The sequence below is a fragment of the Tetrahymena thermophila genome, assembly GCF_000189635.1.
Source record: "Tetrahymena thermophila SB210 genomic scaffold scf_8253887, whole genome shotgun sequence".
In the NCBI taxonomy this organism is placed as follows: Eukaryota; Ciliophora; class Oligohymenophorea; order Hymenostomatida; family Tetrahymenidae; genus Tetrahymena; species Tetrahymena thermophila.
The window spans coordinates 135,079-153,022 of NW_002475959.1; the positions used below are offsets into that span (position 1 = coordinate 135,079).

At 21.6% G+C, this 17,944-nt stretch overlaps 3 protein-coding genes across 3 annotated transcripts; 2 read left to right on the forward strand and 1 right to left on the reverse strand. All coding sequences in view use genetic code 6, as the record gives it.

The window, feature by feature from the left end:
• Positions 1 to 508: 508 nt before the first annotated feature.
• On the forward strand, positions 509 to 1,982 carry TTHERM_00647140 (hypothetical protein; the record flags this gene model as incomplete). The annotated part of the gene is made up of 5 exons (XM_001027423.2): positions 509 to 520; positions 598 to 837; positions 894 to 1,629; positions 1,704 to 1,925; positions 1,975 to 1,982. 5 exons carry the CDS (start codon positions 509 to 511, stop codon positions 1,980 to 1,982), a joined length of 1,218 nt encoding a protein of 405 aa, XP_001027423.2.
• Positions 1,983 to 3,955: 1,973 nt separating this feature from the next.
• TTHERM_000647148 (transmembrane protein, putative) lies at positions 3,956 to 4,501 on the forward strand (the record flags this gene model as incomplete). Its single annotated transcript, XM_012800927.1, has 1 exon — positions 3,956 to 4,501. One exon carries the CDS (start codon positions 3,956 to 3,958, stop codon positions 4,499 to 4,501), a length of 546 nt encoding a protein of 181 aa, XP_012656381.1.
• Positions 4,502 to 13,723: 9,222 nt separating this feature from the next.
• Positions 13,724 to 14,335, reverse strand: TTHERM_000647149 (transmembrane protein, putative; the record flags this gene model as incomplete). Its single annotated transcript, XM_012800928.1, has 1 exon — positions 13,724 to 14,335. One exon carries the CDS (start codon positions 14,333 to 14,335, stop codon positions 13,724 to 13,726), a length of 612 nt encoding a protein of 203 aa, XP_012656382.1.
• Positions 14,336 to 17,944: the final 3,609 nt, after the last annotated feature.

A 17,944-nucleotide genomic window follows, 5' to 3' on the forward strand; every position in this document is an offset into this window, starting at 1 on the left:
AGTTATTATTATTATCATCATTATCTATAAATGAATGGATATAAAATATTATGTATGGTATTGTTATCTTCAATCTACTTCTTAATATTATAATTTAAAAAAAATTAATTATATTATGGAGGAATAAGTGTAATATTTAAATAGTAATTGAATTAAAGAAGTCAAAATATTTTGAGAGCTATTTTGATGAATATGCAATATGATTAGTAACTCTTATTAATATTATCAATAAATGAATTCGTGATTAATTGCTATTCCTCTTAATCTTCTCAGTAAATTAATTATACAAATAATTTGATTAATATTTTCTCAGTAGATTTTAATTTTGAAATTTCAATATATTTGATTATAATTCATAGATATCATTAACTTAATCAATCTAATTAGCTATAGCAAACAAATATACTTATTTATATTAAAATATTAATTGCATTAGAAATAGATTTAAGTAGAATAATTAACAAATATTATAAGGATTAAACAGGAAAATAAATTTTAGATTCATTTAATGGACTTTAAAGTAAATCTTAAAATTTTATTGTATTATAAAATTCCATTTTTGCTAATAAATCTCTTACATTATTTAATTTAATAAAGACACCAAATCGCAAAGCAAGCGATAATGACTACCTTTAATATGACAAATCTGAGAATAAATCTAATTACTCTTCTATTGCTAGCTCACCTTTATTGAAGAGTTATAAAACTTCAATTGATTATGTTAAATAAGTGATGCAAATCTACTCTGTTCTTAAGTCAGTTGTTGATAAGCATAAACATAGCAATTAATTAGATTTTTTTATTTAGCTAAGGGAACAAAAAAATAATCTGGATATCGTAAACATTTTAATTTTAAAGTTGTATATAAATGAATTATTTAAATATTAATTTAGCACAAAGTAGCATCATAGAAATTAGTTAATGTTATAAAATGTGTCATTAGAAGGAAGTAGCTCCAAACTTTTTAAGAAATAAAAGACCATTCTTAGGTTAGATAAAAATATAATATTACAAGCTAGCTTTTTAATGCTCCAATCGCTAAAAAGAAACCACAACCTGTAAAAAAGAGTCCCTTTGAAAAAAATTCTGGTTCAGAATTAGGAAAAATAAAACTTATATTTAATGAAATGAAATCTGAAGGTGTAACATTTTCAAATATTTCGTTTTAGAATATAATGTGCTATTTTGAATTTGAAAGAGCTATACGAATAATAAGTAAGATAATTTTCAGAAAGCAATTTAATTGGAAAGAAGTAGTATTTCGAGTAATTTTGATGAAGAATTATATTTAAGGCTTATCATAAAAAACAATAATGAAGAAGTTCAAAAAATAAAACATAGAAAAGATGAAATTAATTATTGAAAAAATATAGGAAAAAGGAGATAAATAAGGAATTAAAAGCCTTTTAGTTATTGTAGATGATGAAGAAGCTTTAGATAATATTTAAGGTAGTCTCCATAAGAGTGGTTGTTCTTCTTCTACATCTCTCGATAATGAAAATAGAGTAGATCCTTCGCCAAGAAGATAAGTTAATCTTTACTTAAAAAGAAGGTCTCTTCTCAAAAAAATCTTAAACAAAAGATCTCTACCTTCCTCTGTGAATAACAGAGAATTGGATAGATATGTTAGTAAATAATTTAATTTTTAAATGAATTTAAATCTATTATTTCAAAGATAATTAACTTATAATTATTCAAAATAGATTATGAAAGAGCCTTACTTTCTCTATTCAGAGTTGTTGATAGAGCTCTCCATAGAATAATGTCGTCTTGCATGCAAGAGATGCATAGAAAAGTTGGATATAGAATGGCAAAATAAGCTACTTTAAAAAATTTACTTAACCAATACATTCATAGAATAAATTAACCTATTCAAAGGGCATTTTATGCTTGGCTTTCTTAGACAACTCGCGTTAAAAAAGAGAGTGTGTTTTTCTTTAAAATTAATAAAGTAATGAGGAAGAAAAATGCCAGAAATTTGAGAGAATGCTTCTGGAGATTAAAGGTGAATAACTTAAATAAAATATATACTTAGTCAAAAGTGAAGGATAAAGCAATATTTATTAAGGCCTTTATCAATTTAATGAAAAAAATATAGCAAAATAGATTAAGATAGGGCATTAGCTAGATTTAGAGATATATAGAGATTTAAAAAAGAAGCTATGAAAAAGTAATTCTACTATTAGGAAGTATTTATAAGAAAAAGTTAAGTCAAGCATTTAGCAAGATTATTACATTTAATTTGAATTTAAATTCTAAAAATTAAGTTGCTTAATCTACGCTTTTGGCTATCTTGACTAGAAAATTGTTTATTAAAAATGTTTAAATTGCATTCAACAAAATAAATAATAATTAAAAAATAAATTTATTATCACCCGAATATCTTTAATTAACTAAGCTGATATAAATGTTTAAAAAAAAATAGACTTAAATGATGGTAATTTCAATCAATAGCATAAAATAATATTCTAATAGTAAAGAATTAAAAAAATAAAATAATAAAGCAATATATAAACATTTATCATTTTTTATATTAAATTTTCTCAAGCAAAAAATTTTATAAACCTACAAAGATTCCTTCAATAAGCTAAAAAGTCAATAAACAGCAAAAAAGAAATTAAATTAAAGAGTTAAATAGTTAATAAAATATTTAGAAAATTTATTTTTACAATAAAAGAAGTAAGGATTTCAAGAAATAAATGCTTATTTTAGATCACAACTAAGAGTGAAATAAATCTAAAATTCACAAATTGCTTAAATTAATTAATTAGCTGATGTGATCAAAAAGCATCTTATTATAAATAAAACTACAGCTTTCTCTAAAATAAAATCTCACATAAGCAATGCAAAGAAACTAAAATATGATGCCATTAGAATTATTAACATCACATTTTCAAATAATATTAGAAGAAAAAAGATAGAAGCAATGGCTGCAATTGCTCTTAAAAGTTAATACATTCTCAACAGAAATAATAAGATTTAATAGTTGACAACAGTAATTTAAAAAATAGTAAGTCTTAAAAAAAACTCCTTGAAAGAGAAATCCTTTAATTTAATAATCAGTTTTAGTAATTTCTACAAGAAAAGAGCTGAAAATTTAGCTAAGATAACCTAAAAAATATTATAAAAATAATAGATGATTCTGTAGATGTCTTTGAATAAATTATATATTAATAGTGAACAACAAAAAATGTAATAAATGAATTAAGAATTAATTTCTACAAATAAGGTTTTTTTATTTAGCAAAATATTGAATTCTCTTCTCTAAAATTAAAAGAAAACAGCTTTTACTTTATTAAAATAGAATTATCTTAAAAGTATCAACAAACAAGCTTAATTATAAAATATCTTCTAAATTCTTAAATAGATATTCCCTGCTCCTCAACAGTAAATAAAAAATTTTTTTATGTAAATTATAATTTAAAAATATTCTAATAAATAGGATCAAGCAAGAGTGCTTTAAAAAATTTAAGAGCTACAATAATTATGTTAAAAATATAAAGTAAATTAAATAAGCAAAACTTAATCAAGGCTTAATGATATTGCAAGGATATTTGCAATCAAAAATAAACATGTCTCTGGCATATTCTTTTAATGAAATAAGCATTTACACATACCAATAAATATTTTAAAGTTAGCAAAAGATTTATAAAATGATTTAAATTTGTGAAAAACTTAAATACTGTTCTATTTTCATGGCTTTTTAGTAAATTATTTGTTTTTTATGAATATTATTAAAAAATTTTTAATTTAAAAAGGAAATTAAGGTTTCCCTTTGATAACTATTTAAGTGTAGGAGATTTAAATAAATCTTCTTCTTAAAATTCATTAATAAATGTGATCGTCAAAAAAGTAAATGAGGAAAACAAAAAATTTTATGCTCAGGAGATAGCGAATCAGCTTAAATAAGATGGAGAAAAGTTGAATAAAATAGAAAAATTACAGGATCAAATGGATGACTTATAGAAAAAACAAATTAATCATTTCTAAAAATATGACTAGTTACAAGCAGCTTTATAGGATGCATTTGTTAATTCTAATAGCAAATATAACTCTCCAAGTCTAACTGACTATAATAGTACATAAAAGTATTATCAAGATAACTTAATCCCTAGTAATAATACTTACTTTAGTCCAAGTGAGAAAAAAGGTGTTGAAGAAAATAATAATTTATAAGGAGATGATAACTATCCTAGTCTAGTTTCTCCAGAATTTTAAGAAAATGAAAAAAACAAAAGATCTAAACAACTTCTAAAAGATTAATTAATAAGAGAAAATGAAAACTAAAATGAGTCTCAAAAAAATTTAGAAAACAATTAAAAAGAATAAATTTAAAACATATAAAACGATTAATAAAATAAAGATGATTTAAATGATTTTGAACAATAAGACGAATTAAATAAAATAAAGAGATCAAAAAATTAAAAAAATAGTTTTGAAAAATAGTAAGTGCATAGTGATCTTTAAAATGAAGATAGTGAATACGATAACGAATTTCTGAACTTAAGGGATAAAAATGAGAATAGTTTAGAATCTAAAAAACCTTAAGCTGAAAACAATTTATTTTAATAGAATTAAATAGCTTAAAATTAAGCAACCAATTAATTAGAAGATTTGAATTAACAAGGATAAAAGTTGAAAGTTCCTTAGAGACTAACTGACCAAGATAATTATTACTCAAATTATGAAAGTCCTGATTAGGATTATATTGATTACATCAAATCAGATTCATTCATACCTAATTCTAATAATAAACTTGATCCTGAACATTAATAATTAAATCAAGAAAATATTAATAACAATCTCTTTGATTAGATTAATAAAGGAGATCAAATAGTAAAGTCTGAGTACTTTAATGATAGCAGCCCTAATTAAGTTAATTAGATGAAAAATTAGATTGACATTCCTAAAATTATTGTAAGATCTGATGATGAAGTTAGTGAAGTAATAGAATATCCTTAAAAGCTATTTTAAAATTTAAATTCAAACGAAGATTTACCAAAATTGTAAAGTGACCTTTAATAAAAATAAAATTCTTAACCTCAATTTGGAGTATAAAGTTAGAGCAAACCTATAATTTATGAATAGTAGTACAAATCAGATGGAAATTACAATTCTTTAAAGCTAAACAGTGGTAATAGCTAAGAGTAATACAATAATTCTATTAATATTTAAAATGAAAGTTTCAATGAATAAAGATAGCAAGACGATAAACCATAGATTTCTAAAGATGCATCTGTTAATTTTAATCCTAGTTCAAATTAAAGAGTAAGCTAAATAAGAGTTTAATCATAAACTCCTGTCTCACTCATGGGAATTAATGATAATTCTTAGTAGCTAACATATTAAAATTAGAATCCTTAACTATAGTAATAACAATCTAGAGAATACTCACCTCCAGGTAAACCATAAATGAACTACTTAACTCCAAATCAGATTAAATAACTGATGTATGCTCAAAATAATGCAGCTTTAGCAAATTAATTTTATTAGCAATAACAAAAACCTAAGGTTGAACAATAACAAAAGTAGACTCATTAAAGACCATAACCTCCTACACCTGTGTCATTAGTAGGAAACAGTTTACTTGAGTAGTCAGTAGACCTAGAGAGATCATTAGAAATATAAAATAGAAATTAGCTATATCCAGTGAGGTAGTAATTACCTATTATGACTCCTTAATAGATTTAGTAAATATTTGCTGGATAAAACAAACAATTAAATTAGTCTCCTAAATCTTAAAATTTATAAATTATTGATTAAGATTCAGTAACTGTTTTTGAAGTTCCTCAAGATAAAAACCAAAGAGATTTCATGTTAAATAGCCTATAAAATGAGTAAAATGCTGATTAATAATTACTTAGAAATAATTTATAAGCTGCTCATTTTACACCTAGCCAAATCAAAGGCTGGTTAAATCAAAGTTAAAACTAATCTTTTTCTTAAAATAATTCTCCAACAAATTCATAAGGAAACCAATATAACTATTAGAATGATAATAATCAAAGATAAAAAGATTAATTAAACCGAAGCTAAGAAAAACCCAACAAAAATAGGGTGAGTTAAATAAGAATGCAACCACTAACTCCAGTTTCACTAAGAGGATAATTTAGTCAAATTGATAAAAGCATGTTTGACACTGCTAACAATAACTAAAACTAGTAACAATAAGACGAATTTTATAAAGAGCCTATTGGAAAACCATAGCTTCCTTTTTTAACTCCTTAACAAATTATGTAAATAATGAGAGGAAGTAATAATAATAATAACAATTTAAATAACGACAACAATTCTTTGTAAGTACCTGAAGCTAATTACTAAAATTAATAAACAGAAACCATATAAAATAGAAATGGTTCAGTTTCTCCAAAGTCTTCAACTTCATTGGCTCTAAGAATCAGGTAACAACAGTAAAACGTAAAAGGATATCCTTCAAATGATTAAATTGATTAAGATGAAAATTTACCTTAATTTAGTCCTGATAATTCTTATGATGTATTATCAAACAAACTTTTTGGAGATGGTAATATTTATCAATAGGAATTAGTAGATAACTTAAATAAGAATATGCAAATTTTCAAGTTTAATTCAAGCTAGTAAATGACACCTAAATCTCAAAGCTCATTAGCGTAATCTCAAAGGTTTAACAATTTTAGATTCTAAGAACTTGATGTTTCTGATTTATCTAATGTTTTGTCATAGTAGGAAAATCCTCTTTAATAGAATCCATCCAATAGTATCAGCTAGTTATCAATATTAAATAACTTAAATTCATAAGATGAAAAAAATCCTTCTAGTAGAGATAAAAATAATTAAAGATAAAATAATAATAGCAGATAAAGTTCTAGCTTATCACCTTATTCTAGAAATTTATTCTAGTAAAAATATAACCCAAGTATTTTTAAATCTTAAAGTACTTTAACTCCTAACAATTTAAATAATAGAAATAATATGTAATCAGCAAGTTTGTAAAATATTGATAGGTTTTAGTAAAATGAAGGAGATAAATAAAATTCAAACTATCCATCAATTAATGAGCTGCAACCAAATGAAAATTATTAGAGCAAAACAGAAGAAAGAGGTTATTAAAGAAATTAGAAATAAATTTAAGGAAATGACTAATAAATTTATTTAAATTAATATTAATAAAATTAAAACGATGATTAAAACAAATAGATTTGTTAAGATGATTATAACATGCAAAACCCTCTTTCTTCATACAATTAAAATTAAAATTAATACAATAATTAATTGGAAAATTCAAAAGATAAGTCTGAAAATCTAATTAATCAATAATCTTAAAAATTACAAGAGTAGTAACAAATTTTGTAATAATATTAACAGACATTGTACCCTAATAAAAGATAAAAAAGTAATTTGGAAATAAATAATTAATAGGCATAAAATAATGATATGGTATAGAATTATGATTAACAAAAGTCTCCTCCTAGCATTTTAAATTAAAATTCTTTAACGAGTGGTTAGAGTAATTTATTATCAAATAATCTTAGTCAGTAAAATAAATAAAGTCCAAACAGTTTAAACTAAAATTAAAACAAGTCAAACTTGTAATAGATTTAACCTGATTAATATTAAAACTAAAATATTGAAAAATTTAAACCAATTAATAATTAAATAAATGCTTTTTAGAACCCATAAATTAACAATATTAATGATTAATAATATTATATTAACAAATAAGGTGTAAATGATAACGATTAAGGTTATAATTAGAAAATATAAAATTTGCAGTAATAGCAATTCAATAGTTAAAATCAGTAATACCCTAATAATGTTGATAACATTTAATATAATACTAATCAATCAAATTAGAAAAATTATAGTGATGTTAACCAAGCAAATAACTAAGAAAATTAAAAATTAAGATAAAATAATAGAAGCTAAATCTAACCCTAAAACCTTTTTGATGAATACGAAAAACAAACTGAGCTTGAAATACAAAACTAAGTAGATTAAATGCAAAAAGCATTTTTGCAGGATAATCCAAATTAATAATTTGATAAGAGTAATTACTAAAATAATTAATAAGGATAAAATCCAAACATTTCATGGAATAAAAATAATTAAACTCTTGATATATAACCTTAAAATGAAGTTACGGCAAATTAGATTTAAACTAATTAGCAATATAATGATAGAGACTAAGTAAAATTTCCTATTAATCAAGAAATAAATAATCAGAGGCAGTAAATTAAACAAAACATTCCTACATAATCTAATTAAAAAGGATTTGATAATCCTATGGCAAATCCATATAATCTTTTACCATAAGCAATTAATTTTATTGATGGTCAGACTATTGTATCAAAACAAACTCAAATTCCATAATCTGAAACAAAAGAACCTTAAAGATATAATCAAAATAAAATAAATTAAAATTTATAGCAATAAATTTTAAATTAGAATATTAATATTGACGAAGGTATTGATACTTATACTCCTCAGGAATATTATTAAGCATAATAAAATTAGCAGTATTATTTTAATAATGAGAATTAAAAGAATATAGATTAACAAAACTAAGGAAATTATAATTAAGCTTAGTATTAATAAAATCCTGAAAATCAAAGATTGATTGATAATTTTGGTGATGCTGATTTTGATTAAAGAAAAAGATAAAAATAATTATATTAATAATAAGCCTAACCTCAAATATAAGATGATGTTTAATATGATGATCAACTACTTAATATAGAACCCAATTAAAATAATTGCAATTCAGATCTGAATTAGACAAAATAAACTAAGATTATAGATCCTTCTAAACAATAAAATCAAAATAAAGCTATCTAACCAAATCAGTTTTAGCAAATTTAACCAAAGAATGTAGATTAATTTTAGGAAATCGAAAATGATTAAAAAGAATGTTCGTATTTAAATTAAATACCATTAGATAATTCTTAATATCAATATGGAGAATCTTTTTTGTAAAATTAGCTAATTCCATAATAAAAATAATAATATTAAAAACAAAATTATCCTTAAATTTAAAATTTAAAATAAGAAAATCCTGGTATCAATTATGATTAATAATTTAATAATTAAAATACAGTAAATTAAGAAAAATTATAAACCTTTTAAGCATCAGGTAGTGAAAATTAGAAATTTTCTGAAATAATACCAAATAATATTTAAAACCAATAAAACCATAAAGCTTAGTATGAAAACTAATTTTATGATTAAGATAACTATATTCCTTTAATTAAAGGCAACATTTAATAACAAATTACTAATAATTATCAATAGCCTAATTCTCTTAATGCTTAATAAGATTAAATTTATGGTTAAAATAAGTAATTAGGTTATCCAAATCAATTTAACATACCACAATAAATACACTAGGAAGATTAACAAAACTTTAATTAAATGAATAATAGAAGTTAGTATACAAATCAAAATAGTCCAATCTAAGAAAAATAATAAATTCTTTAAGGTTAATAAGGAGATTTTCAATAAAATGCTCTGTTTATACAACAAAATTTGAAAAATAATTAGATACCATCAAATACATTTAAAAATTAATAATAACCGGTTTAAGATAATCTTTAAAATAATTATCAGTAATAATTATAAAATGATTAGAAATATCTCAATTAATAAAACTATGAAATACCTAGAGACTAGGATTAACTTAATCAATAAAATAATTAAAATCCTAATTTATAATCTAATTTGTATTAGCAAAATAAAAAAACTATTCCTATTAAAGAAAAGTTGTAAACGTTTTAAGCATAAGATAGTGATACCCAATATAACTCTTAGTCATTGCCATATAATATAGACTAATAATAGGAAAATAGCTAAATGTATTATTAAAATTAGATTAACAATTCATAAGCTCCATTTGGTGAAAGCGATCAAAGTTTAAATTAGTAAAAAATTTTAATTAACCAATAGTAGCCTAATTTATAAGTTGACTATTAACCAAATGAAAATATGCTAGATCATAGAAACAATTTTAACAATGTATCCAAACAATATAACTAAGATATTCTTCCAAAGTAATTTGATTAAATAAATAATGATTCGTTACTGAATAATGCTAATCAATAACTTAATTCAAGAAATAATTTAAGTTAAGATAATTAATATTATTAAAATCAAAAGAAATAATATTAAGACTAAGATAGTAACAATTACAATATGAATAATTTTAATAATTAACCTTAACAATAAAATTAAGATATGGCTCAGTATCCTAAAAAATACATTGAAGAAGTATAATAAAATAATAATTAAACTAACTTAAAAGCTCCTGAATTGTAAAGCTACTTACCAAAGATAGATTTAAGTTAATCTCCAATTTCAAACAAACAAAATAGGATCTAATCATAAAAATCACTTATTTAAGAAGTTACTCCTAAAATAGAAAATAATGGTATGATAAGTTTTCTACCTGATAACTAGGTAAGACCATCACAAGCTCTTAAAAGCGAAAAATCATTTAATAATAGCTTATTAGAATCACCAAAGAAATAAAATAGTACAAATAATGGAAATTAATAAAATATGTCTAATTATTAAAATCAAAAAATACCTGATAATAATACCATATAAAAACAGAATAGTTCTCAGCATTAAGTATATGGCTCTTATCCAGATTAGATCGTAAATTTTAACAAGAATTAAATACCCTAAATTCAATAGAAATAGCCTTAAAAATAAAGTAATAACTACTCAAGCTAAAACACATAATAATAAGCTAAAGATCCTATCAATAACACTTAACACAATCAGCAATAACAAGCAAATTAAAATCTCTAAAATTTAAGTTAAATAAACTAAGAGTTGTATGATAACACTTATTAAGAGCCTATTCTCTAGTAATAAGAGTTTTAGAAATACTAAAATGAACATGATTACAATTATTTAAATTAAGATAACTAAAATTAGGTTCTTAATCAATAAATTATGAATGATTAAATGGTTGATTATAACGATAATTCAAATTAAGATTCAATAAAAAGATAAAAGTAGTAATATCAAAATTAACGAGTAAGTGAGAATTTAAAATAAGTAAATTAACCATCAAATTATGAACTGGCTTATAATAATAGCAATTAAAATCCTTATTTTGAAAATTAATATCAAGAACTAAAATCCTAGAAAGATTAAAATTAATTTATTTAACCTATTTAAGTGAAATAATAATAAATTTATCCTATTAATTAACATTAAATACAAGAATTAGATAATAGTTAAAAGGAAGAATCTTTACCCTATCTTTAAAATTAAAATAATTTAAGTCCTCATTATTAATAAAATCTTTAGTAATATAATTAAAAAATTGGTAAAGAATAATAGTAATAACTATTTTAAGATTAAGCCAATGATCATTAAAAAAATTTATAAATTTTACCTTAATAAATTTAAAATGCGCAGCCATAAGATATTTAAAATTATTATGAAGATCATAACTAATCAGAAAACTAGTTAATCCCTTTTGATCAGCAAATCAAAATTAGAAACTAATTATCAAATCCTATTCAGCAAGTACAATAACCATAATTTTAAAATAATGAATCAACTAATAGAGATAAATAAAATTAAAAAAATTATTAAAATATCCAATAAAGCTCATAGCAAAACTTAAATAATAGGCCAAATTAATAGGAAATCCAAGAAACTTCAGTTTAAGAAGAATAATAAATATTTTAAAATCAGAGATATGAGCCTGATTAAAATTCATAATTTTTACCCAAATATAAATAGGCTTAATAGTAATAAAATAGCCAAATTCATAATTATAACTAAAGTTAATTATAATAACCATTAAATGAATATAATACAGGCAGAAATCAATAGTAGCACTTTAATTAATAGTAATAGCCCTTATCTTAATTGAATAATTAATTTTCTAATGATTAAAACAGCAGATTTAATTAGATCGAAGATAATTAACTAACTCCTCAAGAAAGTAATTAGCATATTTTTAGAAATTAGAATAGTGGAAATTAATAATATTCCTAAATTTTGCCATAATATATCTAATAAGATTCTAAATAAAACAATGCTTAGTAGATTCCATATCAAAATTAAAATTTGGTAGAAGAAAAACCTATCTTAAAAGATAATACCATACAAAACAGACATCAATAATAGTAACATTATATTTAATAGCAATAACCTAGTTAAATATATAATGAAGACTCTAACAAATATATGTAATAGCATTATCCAGAATAAAGGCATGATAATAACAAAAATGATGTAAGTAATAGAGAATAATAAAAAAATAATCAATTAGAGGATTCATCATTGGTAGAAGATAAACCTATCTTACAAGATAATACCATATAAAGCAGAAATTAATAATAATAATATTATATTAAGTAGCAATAACCTAGTTAAGCTAATAATGAAGATTCTATAAAGTATATGTAATAGCATTATCTAGATTCAGGGCATGATAATAACAAAAATGATGCAAGTAATAGAGGATAATAAAAAAATGATCAATTAGAAGATTCATAAAAATAAATGCAAAGACAACAATAAAATGAAATATTATAAGATACTTAAAACTAAACTCATTTAGTTGATAAAAATAATAAAAATTCTAATATTAATTGCAATATCCCACCTATTTTAGATTTGAATTTATCTCCAATATATAATTAATAAAATAAGATTTAAACATAAAAATCAACTACACTAGAAATTACTCCCAATTTAGAAACAAATCGTATGCCTAGTTTTTTACCTGAAAATTAAGATGCTACATAATATTTTTATAATAGTTAAATAGAATCGCCACAAACTTAATAATAAAGCTAATTTAGGAATCCAAATTAATAATACATGTCAAGCTAAAATTTCTAATAGGGATTTAATACACCTGCAAATGATTCTAATTTTAAACCTTAGTCTGATAATTTTAGATAAAATCAATCCCATGAAGTTAATGAAAGTAAGGCTCCTTAATCATAATCATACAGATAAAATTATATTTAATAAAATTCCTAAAAACCAGATTTAGAAAACAAAGACAATTAATTTAATAATTTAGATAATTAATAAAAATGGCAAAATTAAAATTAATAAATATAAAAATAAATAAAGTAAGATAATATTGAACAGCAGATATTTAAATAAAGTGAACTTCAACATCAAATTTAAGAGAAATAAAGTAATGATTATGCATAAATAAACTAAAAAAACTCATTTTAAAATCCAATTTAGTAAAATTCACAAAATTTTAGATAAATAGATTAAAATGATGAAGATGATTCAGAATTGGTAAAAAAATAAAAATAATAAGTAAATAATTAATAGTTGCAATAAAATCAGTCATATCAATAATTTTTATAAGAAAATTAAAATCCTGATAAAGAAGATAATAACTCTAATTATTATGAAAGCGATTAAAAATCAATTAATGGAGAATAAAATTAAAGTTAACTAAATAATAAAATTCTATAAAGTAACTTTAACCAAAGCGATCTATAATAATAACAATAAGGATAATAATTAAATGATAATTAAAGACAACAATAACAATTACATTTTTATCAATAGGATTAAAATACATAATTAGATAACAGTTAAGATGATTAATTTTATCTTAAGAATTAGGTACCCTTATAATATTAATTTGATTAACAAAGAGGTATTTAAAATTTTAGATAAAAAACTCCTGATCAATTGTCGAAAAGCTAAAGTAATATGAAAAATCAATCTTTACCTTAGCATTAAAATTAAATCAATCAAAATCCATATTAGGAACCCTAATAAAATTAATTTGATTAACAAAGAAGTATTTAAAATTTTAGATAAACAACTCCTGATCAATTGTCTAATAGCTAAATTAACATGAAAAATCAATAAATACCCTAGAATTAAAATTAAATCTATCAAAATCCTATTTATAATAATTATAATGAAGTTTAGTAAAGCTAACCAAATAGAGTAAACGAGGAACATTAAAACTAAATAAAGGATTAAAATATTGGAAATAAAATTAAGTATGGTTAATAACCTTAAAATATTTAAAATTTGTATTAGTAGCCGAATGTTTAAAGCTAAAATAGTTAATTTTCAAATGTTAATCAGTATCAGAGGCCGATAAGCAATCAAAATGACTCATAAATTTAATAAAAAGCATAAAAAGGATCTTAAAATTAAATGTTTTAATAGATGCCTTAATACGAAGACACATATGATTAAAATAGTTAAAATTCTAATTTAAATCAGAGTAATTTAAATAAATAAATTAAAGATTAAAAATAAGATGAATTTTAATAAAAAGAAATAAATGAATAATTTGCTGCTTAAGAAAGAGATTATAATTAAAATAAATCCAATATTTCCACATAAAATTTACATCAGTAAGAACATCCTTTAAATAAATAGATTTAAAATTATTAGCAAAATCTTCCTTTAAATAATTAGGATTAATATATATAATAAAATTAAAATCCAATCATATAAAATAATTCTTCAGCCTAAGTAGATTATAAGTTAAATAATACTCCAGACTCAAGAAATTAAAGAGGCTAAAATTATTTTGAAAATAAAAATTAGAAATAACTGTCTTCATCAAGTTTAACAGGAGGTGAACCTTAAAATTTATAGAATTAATTTTAATAGCAAGTTAATAATTAATAATAACAAAATAGCAAAAACAAAAATTTTAAGTAAGAAACACCTAAATAAGCAAATTTATAAAATAATTATGTCTAATAAAATTAAAGTATGGCTAATTAAGAATAAAATATTACTAAGCAAGCATAATCTTTTGAATAAAACTAAAAACCTAATAATTTTGGATAATACACAAATTAATAAGAAATGTAAAATCCATTTTATTAGGCTAAACAAGAAAATCAAAGACCATCTTAAGATCCTACATTTAATTTAAGTGCTTATTAAGGATCAATTTTGAATAAAAGTTAAAATGATGTTTTAAATTAAGATTAAATTTAAAATAAACAATTAGGTAGCACACCTATTTTAATTTAAAAAAATATTGCTAGTAATAATCTGTTGAATGAATATCCTTAATAAAATTAATACAAAAATAATAGAGAAAACTTATAATAGGGTGAATATACAGCAAATTAGTAGAACCCTAATGATTATAATTTATAATAAGAAATTTCTGCACCAATAGATATAAATAGATAAAATAGGTAAATTTAGCAAAGCTAGAATATCAATTCATAAAAAAATCCTGTTAACCAGTAAAATTTGAGGAAATTAAATGAAGAACCAATTAATTATGACAATCAAGATCTCTCCTATAATCTAAATAACAATGATTTCATGGATTAAAATCCATATTAAAAATAAAATGTAGAGTACAAATTTTAAAATCAATTACCTTCAAATAATTAAATTATTAAAGATAAAAATTAAAGCTTGAATTAAAATTTTTCTTAGTAAAAGGCAAATCAACCAATTTAAGATACAGTAGACATTATTAATACAAATTAAATTGGATAGAAATAAGGTGTATACCCATAAATAAATTAATAAATAGGCCCTTAACAATAATATATCTAGAATTATCCTTAATAATAAGGTTAAAATACAATTTAGGACAGATAAATTCCTAAATAGACAGCAAGCTAAATTAATCCAATAAAATATAATAATAATTCTGTTACAAGATTATAGAAACCTGCTGAATAAGAATAAATATAGAATTTAGATCGTTAAAATATGAAGCATGATGGTTAAGATTTACCAGAATACTACAATTCAAATGATAAAGCAGAGTAAGAATTATAATAGTCTTAGCTTAAAAAGAATATAAATACATAATAATAAGATTCATCACCAATAATTTAATAAAAAGAGAGATATTAATTTGATAACAATTAAAATTTAAGTTATAATTCTGATTAACATAATTAACAAATTGCTGACTTACCATAATAAAAAGTTAAAGATTTATGTAATGACAACTCTAAGTAATATTAAAACTATTAGTAATAATTAGATGATTAATATTATTAAAGAAATAATTAATTAAGCACCTATCCATAGAAATATTAGAATGAAATTTAATAATTAGCTTAAGATGATTATGAATAGAATATTCAAAACTAAAATTTAAAGAAAGAAACTCCAAATAATCAGAATTCAAGCAGATAAAACTAATAAAATAAATCTAATAAACATATTTCCTAATAATAACCATTCATATAACAAAATTAATAGGCTTAATCAAATCAATAATATGACTAGCCTTTAGATTTTGAAGGTATAGACTTTGCACAATATTCAAATTAAAATAAAAGGGCAGGTTAAAATCCATTTAATGTTTAGAATTCAAAGTAATTTATGAGATAAGATGAATAATAACAGTAATAGCCTAAAAATATTAACTAAAATATTAAAAATCAAGATAATAATAGTTTAAATTATTCTTAAAAAAATAATTAAAAAGTGTATTAAGATGAAAAGAGTCCTTAAACTAATCAATAATTAAATAATCATCCTTATTCAATTTAAAATAAAGTATCATAATTGCCTTAAAATCCATCATTATAAAATCTTTAGAATAAAAATTTGAATTAATAAACACCAACCTCTAGATAATCAGAAAATCTAATTAATCATAGTTAATTCAATAAATAAAATAATTAACCATAGCAATTATAAAATGTAGAGCAATTTTCAGGTAAACCAAGTAGTTATGATTATGATAAAGGTAATTTTGAAAATTACTAGAATAATTTAGGGTAATAAGATCCATAAAAAGTTTAAATCGACCAAATTGTTAATTAATATTAAAATTAAAAGTAAGCTACTAACTTGCCTTATTATGAAAATGTTAATAAAATGCAATAGAATTTTGTAGATCCTTAAAATATAATGTAAAATCACAACAATAATTCACATAGAAGAAACAATAGCTTTATTTAAGATAGGCAATAATAATAATAAATTTAACAATAATAGTATCCCATCGAAAATGATAGAAAGAATAATTTAATAGAAGAACCTTTAAATTTCAATAATTAATTGCCACAATCTGATCAAGAAGATTTGATTTTTTCTTAGGATAATCATTTAAATCCATAATATCAGAACTAAGAAAAGAATAATTTCCCATCAGTACAAAATTAAACAAGAAACCCTTAGAACAAGTTTAATAAATAAAATTTAAATTAATAAGGTAGTGATGTACCATAAAATGAAGCAAATCAATAGTAATAAATTCCTATATAATATAAAAAGATAAACAATTAATTACCCTTAAATACTGTTCAAAAAAATTAAAGGTAGGATTTGTAACCTATTTCAAAAGATGAAAATTCGTAAAAGGCATATAATGAATAATTTATAAATTAAATAAACAAATAGCCAAATTTACAATAAAATTCACAATAAAAATAGTTCAATCAAAAATTAGATATTCACGATTAACCTTAAAATGAATAATAATATTAAAGAATATAATAGTAATCTAGGTAGTTTTAAGGAGAAAAAAATTATAAAAAGTCAAAATTATCAAATTCATAATTGGAAAAAGAATAGCAAGCATAGTTAACACAACCATAAAAATATATTATTGAAGACCCCTTTGGAAATTAAGATTAAAATTATAGTTAAGACTTAGTAAAATAATATCCTGAATAAGATTTTAATCATGATGATAATAAAAATAAATTTTAGTACTAAAAAGCATTTTAAAAATAGAACTCAAATCAAAATATAGGATAATAACTAAATTAGCCATAAATAGATTAAGGTCAGCCTAAAAGAATTCAATAAATAAAAAACAATGCTGACAATTAATTTAATATGAATTAAAATACCTAATAAGGAAAAGATGTTTCAGGAAATAATTTTTATTCTCCTTAAACATAAATTAATAACTTCCTTGACTCATCTAAATAAAACATTCCAAGATCCTCTCTTCCACAAAGAGAAAAACTAGACCCTTAAACATTAGAAGATCTTAGTGATATTT